Raw genomic sequence first — 17315 nt, 5'->3', positions numbered from 1 at the left:
GGATGATTGGATGGTAATTAAAATGGATGTGGCGGATCACACTGAGGGATGCTGGGTAGACACATACATATAGCTGTGCACATTTTGACAGATCAAGCCAATAAATATTTGAATCGATACAAATTTTTTAGGGTGAACGATTCCTATAAGTCACTTAAAAATGTGAGTGCTATTATTATCATATATACACATATATATATATATATATACACACAGTGCTGGTCAGAATTATTTGCCCCCTTAGTAAATATGATCAAAGATGGCTGTAAAAAAAATAAATCTGCATTGTTTATCCTTTTGATATTTTATTAAAAAAAATTAGCAAAAATATATATATATAAATAAATAATGTGTAACTTTGCGTTTCATACACCACAAAAAAATCCTAATGCAGGGATGAAAGCGAATTATAAAAGATATATAACATTATGAGACCATTAGCTGAAAACATTATAGTATATTCAATATTTGTTATATGTTTTTTATTATATTACATGCAATATTTGCATGTGTTATATATATTTGGGATGCAATATGTATTTTGTTTTCTGATGCTGATTCACTGAATTCAGATTCAAACTCATGATTCAAAACTCTGATTCAAAGATTTATTTGCATTATCTCTCAAAAATATAAACACAAGTCTCCATGTAGCTTTTTAAATATTAAAATCTACAAAAATATTTAAGTAAATGTTGCTGTTTATCACATGCAAAATGGATTTCTGTGAACATTTTTGAGAGATCAAGCAAACAAATCCTAGAATCAGAGTTTAAATATTTATTCAGTATTAATATTTGGGTGAAATATCACTTGAAGTCAAGTCAAATAGCCAAGAGCTATTTTACTAAAAGAAGCTTGATATCAGCTCATAAAACAATAATTCTATTGTTGAAGACAAAAAAATGTATCATGTAACTGCGTTTCATAAAGTACATGTCCATACACCACAATAAATCCTAATGCATTGAGTGTCAGGAGTGAATTATAAAATATATAAGACTAGGAGCAGCTAAAAAACAACGCAATGGCTCAACATCAGTGAATCGATTGAAAACTCTGATTATCTCTCAAAAACATTTAGAATCTCCATGTGACATTTTTTTAAAATACTAAAATGCTAAATATTTTTAAGTAAACACTGCTGTTTATCAAATGCCACATAGATAAATGTGAAAATGTGTTGATAGATCAAACTAATCTTTAAATCAGAATGTTAAAAACTAATCCCTCAAACTGATTCACAGAAACAATCTGAACTCCAACTTTGCTTGTTTGCAAGATGCTATTAAATATTAAAATATATTCACAAGTCATAAGGAAGGAAACTAATGGCCAAATAAGAAGAGCATTAATATAACGTGACACTTTTAAAAGATTAATTCAGAATATACTGTAAATATTTGATATTGTCCTGCCTGAATGGCAAGCTTGCAACACATCTACTAAGTTCTTATGCAAATGCAAAAAAGTACTAACAAAGATATGATTTACATGTATTTTTTAAGATTAGTGAAGATTGAGAGATTCTGCTGTAGACACACTCAAGCGACACTTCTAACATAAGTGTGTTAGTAGCACAGAAAGAGCTTTAATGCTGTATGCATCCCCTTGTAGACCTGCATGTTAGCATGCATAGTGAAGGTGGGGTCGTGCTCTGATACAAAACAATCCCATTTTCAATCTGATGCATGTTGTGAGAGCGTTCTGTGACCTCATGGTGTCAGTCCACATGCCCTCCTGATACAGTAAGTGCCTCTCTTAGATTAAAGCAACTGGAATAACAAGCACTCTGCTGCATCATCATTCACACTAGACTACATGCTAATGCTAACATGCTAATGAATCACCCACACAACATTATAAATGTCATCTTGTCTGTCTAATATGCGTGTCTAAAGCATATTACATTGTAGTTCTGTATGACTATATGTATTTATAATGGTGTCAAAAGGTATTTAGACACTTGAAGGAATAGTTCTGTCATAATTTACTGTCATAATTTTGACAAAAACAGTTGAAACAATCTTGAAAATATCTTCTTTTGAGTTCCACAGAAAGTCAAGTTTTGAATGGCATATGGGTGAGTAAACCATGACAGCATTTTCATTTTTGGGTGAACTATCTCTTTAAATCACCTAAAAACAAAGTATCAAACCAAGTGCCGTTTCACTAAAAGATGTTTGTTAGGTATGAAATTTTATCATGAAACAATAAATCAAAAAGTATTGTCCACCTTTGTGTTTAATAAAGTCCATACACCACAAAAAGATATATACTATTTTTTATACTATAGATGTATACTATCCTATACTATAGTATTTTCATTAAAATATCAAAATAAAATCTTAAAACAAACTACATTTACCACATATGTAGTTCAAAACATTAACTACACTTGAAAAAATGACATCTTAATGAGTTCTTAAGAACGGTTTTACTTATTTTCCAGTTAATATATCTAAAAATCCTTAAAACAAGATATCATTTACTTTAGAAACAACACTGCATAAGATATTAGTTCTTGTTTTCATAGTTTGCATCTTAAATACAAGTGTATTTTGTCTCTCTGCACCGGCAGATTTTCATCACTTGCAGACATAAGTGAAAAAATCTTTAAGGATAGATTCAACTCAAGAAAACATTTATTTGCAGATGCAACATGGTTTGATATGTCTTCTACTGTATCTCATAAATGTTTGTGTGTGTAAATATTTTCTGAGGGCCACTGTCAAATGACAAATAAATCGACTTGAACTCTTACCTGTGTCCATTACCAAGACCTCTGTATGCCTTCTCCTGGTCCTGCATATGGCTGAGGCTTTGTGCAACGGAGAGATACTGGTCGTAATACTTAATTGCCTCTTCAAAATCTCCCAGCGAGTCATAGCAGTCTCCCAAGTTCCCATAAGCGCGACCACGGTCCAGCACGGCCTCGTTGCCACTGAGCTGCTGCAACATCGCCAACTGTTGCTCGAAGTAGCCAATGGCCTCCTCCATTACTCCCATGTTCATTTTTGTGATGCCCATGTTACCATAGACCTGGGCCTCAACGCTGGGGTCCTTCAGTCGCTGGCCAAGCTCAAGCTGTTCCTCGTAGCATTTGAAAGCCATGGTGTACTTTCCAAGAGACATGTAGACAGCGGCGAGGTGTCCGTGAGCCTGGCACTCTCCCTGGATGTCTCCCTGCTCTTGATACACCTCCAGCTCCTGGGTGTGATAGCCTAAGGACTTGTCAAACTTCTGTAGCATCCGATAGGCGGCTCCCAGCGCTGCGTAGGCGTTCGCTTCCATCTTGCGATCCTTGACCTGATGCGCCAAGGACAACTGCTGCTCGTAAAACTTGACGGCTCCGGGAACGTCCTTCTTACAAAGGAAGATGTCGCCCAGGTTGCCCAGGGCGCGAAATCGAGCTTGCGAGTTGTTCAGCGACTGCGCCAAGGAAAGAAGGTACTTCTGGCACTCCTCTGCCTTGCTATAGTCGCCAAGAGCTTTGAAGGCCAGGCCAAGATTGCAGTAGGCTTTGGCTTGACTTAGCTTGTCGTGGAGGTCCTTAGCAAGTGCCAGGTCTTGTTCGTAATACTTCACCGCCTCCTGGAAGTTGCCCAGACAGTAGTGCGCATATCCCAAGTTGTGACAGACCTTACCCTCGCTCTCCATATCCTGCAAGTCCGGGGAAAGCCGTAGGTATTGTTCGTAGTAAGGTACGGCTTGGGGAAACTCTCCCCGCGAGCAGTGGAAATTTCCCAGGTTGCCCAAGGCCCGAGCTTCGCTCTGGATGTCCCTTAACTCTCGTGCAATGTTCAGATGATTCTGGTAATGTTGCAAAGCTCGATCGTGAGCCCCTAAAGCCTGGTACGCCACCGCCAGGTTCCCGTGTGTCGAAGCCTGCGATGCACGATCATTCACCTCCATGGAAATCTGCAGCTCTTGCCGGTGGTAGCGTACGGCCTGGTCAAAGGCACCGAGGGCATTGTAAGCGTTTCCCATGTTTCCGTACGCTCTGCCCTGGGCGGCGTAGTCATTTAGCTCCTGAGCGATGGATAGATGAACCTTATGCAGCTTCAGAGCAGTCTCGTAGTCCCCTTTCATCTGGTGGATGATTCCTGTAGAGGGGAAAAGAATAATTGTTTTGTTACAGCCGAATTGTGCTTATCGTGCTTGACAGGATAACCAAAATGGCTTTTCAATATCTTCCATCCCTCTTCATGTGTTAAAGATTAGCTTTACATTTAAGAAAGCCCTGAACTACAATGTACCCTAAGCAAATCATCCAAACGGAAAAAAAGGGAATAAGATCTGAGGAAAACCCACTGATGCTTGCAGAAATATCTTTTAATTAAAAAGGAGATCTCATCTGATTTGCATAGTCTCGAATCAAAGTTTTGCACCCCAAAGATACGCCAATATGAGGCGATGACAATCAAAACAGCCAGATCTGCTCAGTCCAGGGAGACTTCTTGCAAATTTTGGGTCCCCCTAATGTTGTCTCACCACTTTTCCACAAAATTATCATTACCGTCATAACATTACAGTCCCGCCTCTCCGGTTCCAGTGCAGTAAGTGGGGGGAAAATAGAGGAACAGGGGAGGAAAAGGGCTAATGAATAGTTTTGATGGAAAAAGGGTTTGAGGGCACTATAGCAAAGGGAAACTTTAATTGTGGTCCACACCAGTTGGCTCCCACATCGCCGTGTGCTTTAACTAGGTTTCTTTTCCTTTGAAAACCAGAGCTAAGTATTGGGGATCAGGAAAACTGCTGGGATGAGCGGAAAACAAGACGTGTCGGTGGGGCAAAACTGGGAAGTCTGTGGTGACCATTTGTGTAACTGTCAAAGATGCCGGCTGACCCGAAAATGAGCTCTGGGAACGGGACGCCAATGAAAACACATTGGGGGGAAAGTAGCATGCAAGATGAAAGGGATTTTTAGAGCCATTGTTGATAAAGTGGCTTGGCATCTTGAGGGACTCACTGACTGAGTCACGGGCCATGAGCGTGTCCTTCTGCGTTTGAGCAAGCAGGAGGCGACGGGGGGTAGGTATCAGAATGGGTGAGGGGTTGCCCATCTGCTCAGTGTCAATACTCATGTGCCAAGGCAGGATTACCAGCATGTGGTAAATCCAATTAGATCCAGTGCCAAGCTGGTATCCTGACACTGAGCGCCCATTAGAGCTCTTCTCTATTCACAAATATTTCCTCTAAAACAGCCCAGGTCTTCAGAGGCTAATTATCAATACTTAACCCCATGATTCTTCATTTATCATTGAACAAATCTTGAGACTTGTTTGAAAATGAATCCTTTGAGACATGAGAGGTGAAACGTGCCAGACACCAAAACCTTTGATGAAAGAGATCAACACCTAAAGATCTGTTTTTTAAACGACTGATCCTGCTTTTACTTTTAAACACTTTTATATTGGCTCTGTCCAATGTGACTGCTGTAAACACAACAAACTGAAAAACTTCCTTGAGCTAAAAACAGGAATGCTGAGCTGAACAATTCTACATGGTTAGGCCATAAATACTCCCTACTGTCTGCAAATTAACAGAAGGGACTGCTTATAATTCACAAACAGTAGGGAGTGTTTGTGCACAATCTACTTAAACTAATGGATCATTTACACCAGTTGTTCTAAAAATGAGCGCCCCCTGGTGGTATGCAACATGGCTTGAAATTTATACAGTAATACTAAAAATGCATGTATAAAATAATAAAATAAACACATCTGCATACTGTACATACTGTATATGTTTTGGAGTGTGTTTATCAAAGGATTTAAAGTTGCTTACCGCTCATGAAGATGCCAATATGTTAAATTCTTTAAAAAAACCACAACAACAATTGTTCGGGAAACGCTATGATTTGTCGGTGATACCACTATGTCTAATTTGATCACAGATTTGCACAATTTAAGTAATAGTATGCTAACAAGCAACTGCGACTATATCAATCACACCCTAGCTTGCTTTATCTTCAGCATTTCGTGTTAAGAATGGGATCAGACGACAAAACAAAAACAGCACTTCTTTGATAGGTTAGTTAAGAGGATTACACGGTCACCTGCGGACGCTGCAGGAATGCATATGGCCCCATCGCTAAAGTTAAATCCCTTGAGCCGACACGCAGGAGAGGGAAGCATGAGATGGGGGAACAGGATCTGAGACTGATCGGAGGTCAGTGAAAAGGTTAAAAACTCCTCAGCATCTGCTATAAGGGGTGAATAATAATTGCAGTGCTGCAGTATAAGGCTAAAGAAGATGCTAGGCTCTGAGAGCCTCTGCCTACATTAGCAGAAGTGGGATTTTGATGAGGTCTTTCCAGCTTTGATGCCCTGCTATGTGGAACGAGTGATGGGCAGGCCTTCAAACAAACATTAAAAATACTTCCCTCCCCAGGCAGTCGTTTCGCCTGAATGCATGTGAAATGTAGTAATTTAATCTTCAAATGGCACAATATTCAACCCCAAATGACTGAAACGCCATGACTTTATTTTATTTTTTACTGGGAGCGTCCTACTTGAACTCATTACATAGCTGTCGCTTTCAAGCTTTCCGTAAAGGCTGTGACACTCCGAATTAATTAGCTTTAGCATGGACTCGCCTTCAAAGCTCAACTTCTCTGACGAGATTTTGACAGCTAAATGAAACCGATCAACCAGCAGTCGTTAGATACGTGTTAAATTCTTAATATAGTACATTTAATAATAGAACGCATATTCTCTGATTTCATGTCAAAATCATGTCATGATGACAAGTTTAACATGTTGAGCTCAAAAGGGCTGTGTGACCATAGCACACTTCTGTCCGTCAATAAATAAATGAATAAAAAAGGAGCATATAGAGAGCAATTTTTGCAAAAAAGATTATTTAATTTGACAAAAAAGACATGAGAAGAGATGCACTAATCAGTATTAATGCTAAAACACTCAAAGCATTGCATATTACGTAATCGAATCAGTCTCACTCCCCATTTCATATAATTTTTTTTACAACTGAAATACAAACTCTGTCATGAAACTCTATATGGCGCAGGCTAATAGGTCCTTAACTCAATCTGCTTGCAATCACATCATTCTCTATAGGGCACAGCTGATTGGTTCCTGCTGTATCAGCAGCCAATGAGCTCGCAGCTCAATCCTCAGGTCAGCATTTGCTGTGGCAGTGCAGCGCTTTCAGAAACCCTCCTCCTTCCCCAGCTCCACCTGTATAGATCTGCTATGGAATAATTCATGTACGCTATATTGTACAATGTCTCACTTGCTCACAGCAGTGTGTGGTGTGTGTACTGGCAGTAGAAAGTCCCATACTTGCTCTGCAGAAGCAACAATAACAACAGCAGCGTAGCAGATCTATTCCAGCAAGACCAAAACTTTACACCTTTTCACCATTTCATGACAGAAATCAATTAACTCGCTTCATATTGTACTATTATTTCTGATTCGATTATGTTATCTGCAATGCTTCATGGGAAAAAAAGATTAATTTTGCTCAATAGTCTTTTTCTTCCAATTTTCAAACATCGTTTTGCTTCAAATTGTAAGGAACCAGTGCTTTGTCATGTCTTTCATTGTGAGAACTGTCATTTGAGTTCATGTTCCTTTTGTAGTTCTGTTCATGGTCTTTGTAGTTCTTTTGTTTTTGCTAATTACACCCAGGTGTCTCGTGTTATCTAACTAGTTCTGTTATTTAACCACGGTGTTCATTCTTACTTGTACGGATCATTGTCTGAATGAACTTGTTCTAATGTTCGTGTGAACATGGATTCATTGTTATGGTGAAGCTCATGAATTACTGTTTTGAGCCATTAAACATCGTTTTTATCTGCGTCTAGATCCTGACTCCAACTTTGTTCTTGGAGTACGTTACACAAATCAAAGTTTATTGTGTTGTGATTCATTCTGCAGCTGTTTCATGGCTGAAGAAAAGCAGAAAAACGACCCCTCTTAATGTCTTCACCTCAAACACACACTACTTATTTAACGGAAACCAAAATTGTACGCAGAGTGACTGCAAGAAGAGGTGGCTGACGGAAAGTAAAAACATGATAATAATAATAATAATAAGCGCAGTCATGTCAGTTCCAGAGCTATTTTCCTTTGTTATGATTCCCGTCTGTCTCTCAAAACCATTCCAGTCTCGTCTCCTCCCATTCAAACGGTGAACGCTAACTAGGCCCGATATTCTGCAGTCTGATTTACAGCTCAGAGCCAGTCTCCGAAAGCTCAAGGGAAAATGGGGACAAACAAATGGCAGACTTTGAATGCGTCGAGATTCCTGGGAGTCTATGGTCAGCTTTGTTGTTGGCTTCAGTCGAACAGTAAAACTGCGGCTGGCAACAGTTTCCCAGATGCATTAATTTTGCATTAGATCTCTTGCGGAAAAGCTTGTGTTTATTCTCTGCTTCCACTTTCGGCAAACTCGAGCGTGGTTAGTGTTTCTTACCGGCCACAGATTGTTGATAAACACCCTGCTTAATGTCTAAGAGTGACGGGAGTCTGGCTTTCGGAATTCTTTGGAATTTTCAGAGATCTATTTTGGAATATTGCAGTGTTTCCTCGGTATCTCTGGAGGTTTTGGCGTGCTGTCGCATACTTGCACCCCCGCGGCGTACTGGAGACGGCACACAATAACTGTCTGTGGAAACAGAGCCTCAGACGTGACCGCTGGTAACAACTGTCAAAGCAACACATCAAACCGGCTTTTCACACTACACTTCACCCTGGGTTAATGCATTCTAACCTCGTGTTAATGACGCTTTTAACGGGTCTTTAAGTAACGTTTCACACTTGTAATTTGGAAATGAGGTGAGCACCCTGAGATTTGAACCCTTTAGCGCTGCTAATTCTGCAATGCTATGGCGAGTTGTTTAGCAACTGATGGCCAAACCATAATGAGACAGTCTTAATAAACATTTAATATAATATTACTTGATATATTATATAATATATAAATATTAATATATACATTTTTGTGGTATGTTTCCAAAGATTTATGACAACAAGAGCACATTTTCAGATTGATAAGCACTTTAAATCTAATAAATATGCACGAGTTTACAAATGTGCAGTATAAATATCGATAACACTCGTCTCATTTGTTAACATTAGTTAATGCATCAGTTAATATAGACTAACTATGAGCAATATATTTTTTAATGTTAGATTAAAAATATATAGTTCATGTTAGTTCACTGTGTATTAACTAATGTTAATAGATACAACTATTGATTTTAAATAATGTATTGGTGAATGTAGTAATTAACTAAGATTAATTAATGCTGTTGAAGTACTCAAGTAGTCATCTCGAGACATAATAATTATGATGTGGTGTGAACGCAGCATAAGTATGAACACAACATGTGTAGTCTTCAACCAGTGTGTGTTTTTCAACAGTTGATAATGATTTACTTCACTTCATGAGAAGCTCTTCAGTACTTTAGAGAGGAGCATTAGTCCTAAAATGACTCTGTCTCTTTAAGTCTCTTTTAAATAGTCTCTTTAAATGACTGAATATTAATCTAAGGAAAAATAAATGAGATAAACCGGCTAATATTCTGCCTGCAGCTGTGGAGCGGAGAAAATTAATATCAACAATGTGTAATGTTCTAAAACTAGAGTCATGGGAGAAAATCTCACACACAAACGAGTGCACACACACACACACACACACCTGCACATAAACACAAGCACGCACACACATACACACAAAAACACACACAATTGCACACACACATATAGTCAATCATATTCACACAAACACACACACAGACAAACGCGCAGACACACACACATGCACACACAGACAGAAACGAACACACCCACACACAAACACACGCACACATGAGTGCACATACACACATGCCCGCACACACAAACACGCATCCACACACACACACACAGACACAGACTGCTAACCTTACTGAAACACACTGCCAACAATACTTGAGCCAGAAATATTAGTCATTTTACTATTTATCTGTAAAATTAAATTATTATTATTATATAATTTTCCAAAATATAATTTTTCTTAATTTTACAGTGAAATAATATTACAAATAATTTCTTATTTTGTTTAATATTTTGTATTATTTGTATAATAATAATAATAATAATAATAATAAAATAATAATAATTATTATTATTTTAGTCATATTGATATATAATAACAAAATATTTGGCCAAATTATGCAGCTCTACAAACAAGAACAGCGAACCTGGTGTTTGTTGTTGTTGTTGTTTGTTTGTTTAATTGCATTTTAAATCACTATTTAAATTTTTATAAGAATTTATTTGTTGATTTTTCCCCCTAATCATTCATCCCTACTGTTAACCAAACTAAAACACACACACATTTCACAAACAATACTGAAACCCTAATAACACACAACCCAGACACCGCTAACCCTACAGAAACACACACACCACTTTAACCTCACAAACCTACAGCTTAATCCCCACACACACACACACACACACACACACACACAGTCCACATCTGAACGCTGGTGTCCTCACGCTTCTGACCGCGGTGTGTGTGTGTGTGTGTGTGTGAAGTGTGTTTATGGCCTCCGGTTACCGTCCACTCAGCACTATCACAACAGGATCAAATTCACGTTGCTCAGGGCTTAAATATCGCAACAACAACCAAACTCAAAACCAGTTTTAATAAAATATGAGTCGAGAGCATGAGCATCATCCCACCTGAGCGGGAAAGGGCCTGGAGGAGGAGGACGCGTGTTTCGGCTGTGCTTGAGGGACACAACTTTGATTAAATGCTAAAATATGCAGTGATAATAATCTTTATATTGGTATAGGAATCTATAGATAGCCAAGTTCTGAATATGCATTGCAAAAATCGTTTGTGCATATTTCAATAATTATGCACGAATCACAAAATTATGCATGACTGCTCACTTTTCAGTAGCATCGATTCTGTATTTTTACGATTAATTTTTTCTCCAATAATTCAGAACATTTGTAAAACTTTTATTAGACACACAAAAATTTAGCAAATCATAAAAAGACACATGATTGTGCACTTAATTCTGTTATGGGAAAATTATTACAATGATGACCTAATCAAATAAAACGGCATAACGTAAAATTATGAGTTTTTGCGTAAAACAATATTTTAAATGACTGTTTATTTTTAATATTGCATCTATTGCAAAATATTAAAGTAGCCTATACTATATTATTAAATATTACATTATACATTTTATATATTGCATATTAAATATAAAAATATTACAAAAAGTATTCATGGAAAATGCTTGAGTGCTGAACAATGTTTCTCTTTGGCTTCAATTTGGCTAATAAACCAAATAAATACGTTTTTTTAAATTATTGAAACGATTAAAAATCAATGTCTGTATGGAGAAAATGAATGGGATTTTTTTCTTCCAGAGCACGACTGGCTTCAACTACGTGACTTTTAGGTACATGTCATAGATATCGACATCGATAGCTAATAAAACATGTTTGTTGAGCCCAATCAGTCTACGAGTAAACACGATAAAGCTTTAATAAACGCCTGCTTTACCTTTAAACATCTGTTGCCTTTCTCAGACTCAACCTTTGACAGCGAGATCAATTTGTGGACTTCCAGGTTTCTCAGCAGCGCGTGAGATTGTTAATTTTAGAAGCGCTACTATTCTTTCAGCCTCTCCAGCTATTAATAACTCTGATCGATCAAGCCGAGCCGCTCCTGTCCTGGGAGTGAAAGAGTGCTGGGATGCTAGCCGTCGACTCTGCGTTTTCAAAAGCTTAGCATGAGTCTGCAGAAGATGCATTATTCATCCGTGCAACCTCTCCGGCATCATTAGGTCTGAACAATAAACCTGTTCGCAGAGTAACAACCTCAGAGACGCTGGGAGTAATCTAGTCATATTTATATCCCCGCTTTAAATGAGCTCACCTGATCGTACAAGCTTCCAATACAAATTTATCACAGCCGCACGCAAAAGCGGAAAGAAATTGATTTAATTTGTTTCCATGAGAGCTTCACAGGCCATAAATATCACCCTATGGACTTCCTTGTGCTACTATGTATATTCATCAACACTTCAAGATTGCAGAAAATAGAACAAATGGCAATAACAGTGAGTGTTTCACTTATTGTTACAGATCTTAACAAACACATAACCACAGCTATTAAACTTTGAGGGGTAACTCAAATCATGCAGCTTGACCTGTTTTATAACTTTTCTAAGCAATTTGACTAACAATTTTTGCCTTACAGACAGTGTTGTTATTGTAAACCAAAATTAGTTTTTGGTAATTGAAATTAAATTAAATAAATATTATATAGAAAACTTAAAAAAATATAGAAAAGCAACTGCAGCAATAAGAAATTAAAGACATTTTAAATGGTTGATGAACTGAGAAATCAAATTTTCCTTGAGCTTTTGACATATAAGAGGTCTTCATACTATAAGAATATCCTGTAAGTCTCAGAACTGAAAACTTCCTTGTTAGTCCAATAAAAGCTTTTATTGACACCAGGCACAGCGAACGACAGGTTTTTCAAAGTGGGGATCTATGAGGTCAAAGGGTATCAAACCCCGCCTCCGCAGAAGATCAACGCCTACTTCAACACTGCCGGTTTAGCCCCGCCCACCGATTCGCGCATTACATGAAACTCATTATAATATGCAAAACTGTTATCCAATCATAGCAGTGGGCGTTTACTTCCAAGTCTTCAATGCGGCACGCCCATAAAAACAGAGCGTTTCAGGAGCTAGGCTCAAAACCAGGGTAGAAAATACCCTATTACTTATTCATTTTGATGTTTTTGAATGTAAAAACCAAGCGAACCTCATAAGTTGACCTCAGACAACAATATTAAAAAATTTAAAAAGCCAGTTCATGACCCCTTTAAGATTATTTTAGGCAGAACAGCTGAAAAATATGAATATGATCACCAGTATTGATTCAAATGCTTTTAACATATTGCCCATTAGGTTGCGCTGTTACCACATTAATGTGGTGTGGTCAGCGTGAGGTGATAATGACACGGACAAAGTTTGGTGTCGATATGCCGAAGTTTCAGCCACAGAATCAGCTTGGCATCAAGACATCAATTTGGTGATGTTATTCGAGAGCGGTTTGGTCAATCAAAAAGCTTTTAATAACTTTTTTGCCGGCATAGTCTGAAGATGATCTTAGCCATTTTTGGTTCAAATCGGACCAACAGTCTAGGAGAAATTCAAAATTCAGCAATTTCAGACCAAATATGTCATAATTAGTATCGTTGTTCTAAGGAATCTATCAAGACCAGTTTCATTAAAATAGGCTAAATGAATCAAATGCTATTGGCATTTTGTTTTTAAATGTCATCATTATTATTTACCAAAAGGTGGTGCTATCTCAAAACCTTTTGAGTAGCTTCATTTCATGGTGCAGAGGACACATACCAAGTTTTGTAATGATATGCTAATGCATTCATAAAATACAGCATTTTACAACTAAATCCAAAATGGGCGATATGGGAAAACTGGGTATCATTCGACTCGGTTTGCTGCGCTGAATCAAAAGAGAATAGTCATTTTTCTTCTGACCAGTATGTGGCGCTGAACCGAAACTCTGCAAGTAGTCTCAGGTCATGCTTGTGATGACATGTACCAAGATTTGTCTCAATACGCTAAAGAGTTACGGAGATACACGTATCCTCGCATCCATTTTGACTTGCTCTTTGTCAAATCCATTGGTGCGTTATTCGAAAACGGTTGGGTCTATCAAAAAGCTTTTAATAACTTTTTGCCAGCACGGTCTGAAGATGATCTGAGCCAATTTTCATGAAAGAAAATTTAGAAAAAAAATGTATGATGGAAAAAGACGTTATATGGTACAATCGAATAGTCTTGAGGCAAGGAATTAGAGGGAAAATAATTTTGTTTCTAGCCCTTATGGTTCAAATTGTTAGTGCAACTTTGAACAGTTGGTGGCGCTAGAGGGAATGAATTAGAGACTCCAAATGTGCTTTAGTTAACATTCAGACTGTCCTCTATCTGTGTGCCAAACTTCATCATTTACCGCAATCAGCTCTATGGGCTGCGATAGAAGGAGGAGGAGGAATAACAACACTAATGGATACAATACACCTTCAGTGCTTGGCCGCTAATAACACTGCCAATGCTGACTGATGATAAAATGGGCTAAATAAACCATGCATGATGTTTAACAGTTTTGCACTCACATTTTAAATGTACAAATCCAGCACAAAAGACATGATTTGACTCCTAAAATGTTCACTATCTTGTGCACTCTACCGTAATCCTGATATTAACAGTCCTGTGGCAACATTTTTCTTTTGGGAGTTTATTTATCTGAGAGCACGGAGCGTTTCGGATCAGACTGATGGAAAGAGGGAACGTGAGATTGGAGCAATAAAAGTCAGAGTGAGAGATTAGACGGGCTTTGAAACACTCGGTTTGGACGGCTTCGATTCATCAGCCGTAGGTCTGGCACACCGATGGTTTAGACCCCTGCAGGAGCACAGAGTCATCGAGCCACTAAACTGGAAATAGAAACATAAATATTCATCCACACTGTTGTTCTTAATAACTAGACAAATGTAATGCGCAAAAGCAATCATGACTGTATATTTCAAGCTAATAACATTATGTGTTGGCCTTAATTTATTTTCTTGGGTAGGCTTTGAATTTTCATTTCTGCCAGCTTTATGTTTAATTAAAGGAACGGTTCACCTAAAATGTAAACTTGTCATTCATTCAGCAAAAACAGCTTCAATTCGCCACTCTAAGGAACAATTTCTGGCTGAAAAAGCCACATTAAACCAGTCTAAGCTGGTTTGCTGATGCTCTTTGATGTCTCAGTTTGGGCTGCTGATCTTCAGCTGGTTTAGTTTTTCCAAAAGTAGTGATGCACCAAAATGACATAGTCAAAACTCACCATTGGAGAAGTGCTGATTAAACGTCACCGTGCACTTGCTTTTTTTGGCCTCTGACTAGATAAGTGGCCTTTTTGCAAGACATTTATATATATAAACATCAGTACTGTTTGTCACCGCTGTGAAATTAAACCAGTATTAAAACAGTTCAATACAGCCAGCCTAATAGCCCTTTATTACACCTTAACAAGCAAGCTAGTCTGACTTTGACACATACTGGAGTCGTGCAAGGATGGAAAACGCCTCCACGAGTAATAAAAATGCCCACAAACATTCGTTAGGAATTGCTCTTGTATGAATTATTGTATTTTGCGTTTATAACATGATATAGCTAAATAATATCACATGAGCAAGAGTGCTATTTTCTCGAATATCAGCAAGATTGCAAAATTTGATATTCATTTTATACAAGTTAATTATATGATTTGAAAAATTTTAAACACAAAATTATAATTTTTGACTATTTGCAAGGGAGGCACGATATATCGACCACCATATCGGTATCTGTTAATATGTTAATTTTTTAATGTTATCGTCCTGATAAGAAAATGTGGGCGATATATTAAAGCCGATAAATAATGTATTATTTCCTTCAGCTAAAACACTTCACATGGGCTCTGATGATTTTGAATTGCTTAAAAAAAAATATATAAAAATTTGGATTTAGATTTATCTGCAAATGTATCGGTTATCGGCTTTAAACTATAAAGAATTATCGGTTTCTCGGTATCGGCCAAAATGTTCATATCGGTGCATCTCCAGTTTTTTTCTCAATTTTGCCAACAAAAGCTTGCCAACGACTTGGGAAATAGCTGAAATAAATAAGTAAGAAATTGAAACAGAAATATAAAAAAAGCTAATAAATAGAATAAAAGCATAAACAAATGACTGAAATAAAAAGCTATTTAGAATCTAATAAACTGACAGTTGCACTCTCTGAAACTCAAACTAAAGTGATTATTTTGGTGTTGTGACCCGTGTTCCCCAGCGCTCACCCAGATTGGACGAAGCCCTGCCCTCGGCGGCGCGGTCCTTCAGGCCTTCGGCGATGCTGAGCTGCTGCTCGTGGTACTTCTTGGCTCTCTCCAGGTCCTGCATGCACCGGGCGGCGTGTCCCAGGCCTGCGTACGCCCTCATCTCGATGCTCTTCTCCTCCAGCTCCTGAGCGAGCTCCAGCACGTGTGTGTGGTAGGACATGGCCTTGTCGAAGTTACGCCGGTAGTGGTAAGCGCTGCCCAGGTTGCTGTAGGCGCGCGCCTCCTCGCGCTTGTTTCCGAGGCTCTTGGCGATGCTCAGGTGCTGTTCGTGGCACTGCACGGCGTTCTCGAAGTCGCCCATGGCGATGTACACGGCTCCCATGTTGCCCAGCTCACGGGCCTCGGAGAGCTGGTCCTTGGACTGTTTGGCCAGCAGGACACACTGCTTGTGGCTCGCCAGGGCGTTGGGATAGTCGCCGATGGCCGTGTAGACGTGACCCAAACTGCTGAGGGCTGAAGACGCCGCCTGTGGAGGGAGAGAGAGAAGATGCAATGCTCAAATCTGATTGGATGAGCCACGTATGAAGAGTCAAAAACGGTTCCTCACAACACTTCATGACAGGTTTGAGGAGGATGAGGTCAAAAAACATTTCTTTCATGGCTTATCGTGAATCATGCATCATGTTTTAATGTTTAAAATTGAAATTTGCTGCATGTAATCATGTATATTTTGATTTGTTCCTTCCATAAGGCATTTGACAAGATTCACACTGCAAAAAATGATTTTCTTACTTAGTATTTTTGTCTGGTTTCCAGTCCAAATATCAAAAAATTCTTAAATCAAGATGCATTTACTAGATAAGTAAAATTAGATAAGATATTATGTCTTGTTTTCTGGGGAAATAAATCAAAATTAAGTGAGTTTTTGTTTAAAACAAGCTAAATTGTCTGTCCATGGGGTAAGAAAAATAATCTTGTTTCTGTTTGAATATTAAGATTATTTTTCTTACCCCATGGACAGACAATTTAGCTTGTTTTAAGCAAAAACTCACTTAATTTTGATTTATTCCCCCAGAAAACAAGACATAATATCTTATCTAATTTTACTTATCTAGTAAATGCATCTTGATTTAAGAATTTTTTGATATTTGGACTGGAAACCAGACAAAAATACTAAGTAAGAAAATCATTTTTTGCAGTGCACAAACTACTTTTATAGTACTTTTTAAAGCTTAACAGTGTGAATCATTCAATTTTCATTATATGGGAAAAGAGCAGCATGAGCACTTGTTAACTAAAACTAAAACTATTAAAAAACCCTGGTGACTGAAATAAAGGTGAAATAAAAGACATAAATATTAAACAAATGCACATTAGAAATGTTGGCAAATAACTGAATTAAATTAAACTAAATTAAAGTTGAAGTAC

The 17315-nt window shown here is 38.0% G+C and overlaps 1 protein-coding gene across 3 annotated transcripts in view; it reads right to left on the bottom strand.

The window, feature by feature from the left end:
* Nucleotides 1-17315, bottom strand: part of ttc28 (tetratricopeptide repeat domain 28) — a 301508-nt gene that overhangs the window by 47469 nt on the left and 236724 nt on the right. For all 3 annotated transcript variants that reach the window (XM_084105072.1, XM_084105073.1, XM_084105074.1), the window contains 2 exons: nucleotides 15906-16413; nucleotides 2765-4106 (listed from right to left, as the gene is read on the bottom strand). In XM_084105072.1, the coding sequence (XP_083961198.1) occupies nucleotides 2765-4106; nucleotides 15906-16413 (1850 nt within the window). The remainder of the gene's footprint in view (nucleotides 1-2764; nucleotides 4107-15905; nucleotides 16414-17315) is intronic.

Source organism: Abramis brama (genome assembly GCF_963993115.1).
Source record: "Abramis brama genome assembly, chromosome: 25".
Lineage (NCBI taxonomy): Eukaryota > Metazoa > Chordata > Actinopteri > Cypriniformes > Leuciscidae > Abramis > Abramis brama.
Note: the sequence above shows the minus strand (reverse complement) of the source record. Positions and strands in the feature narration are given on the sequence as shown.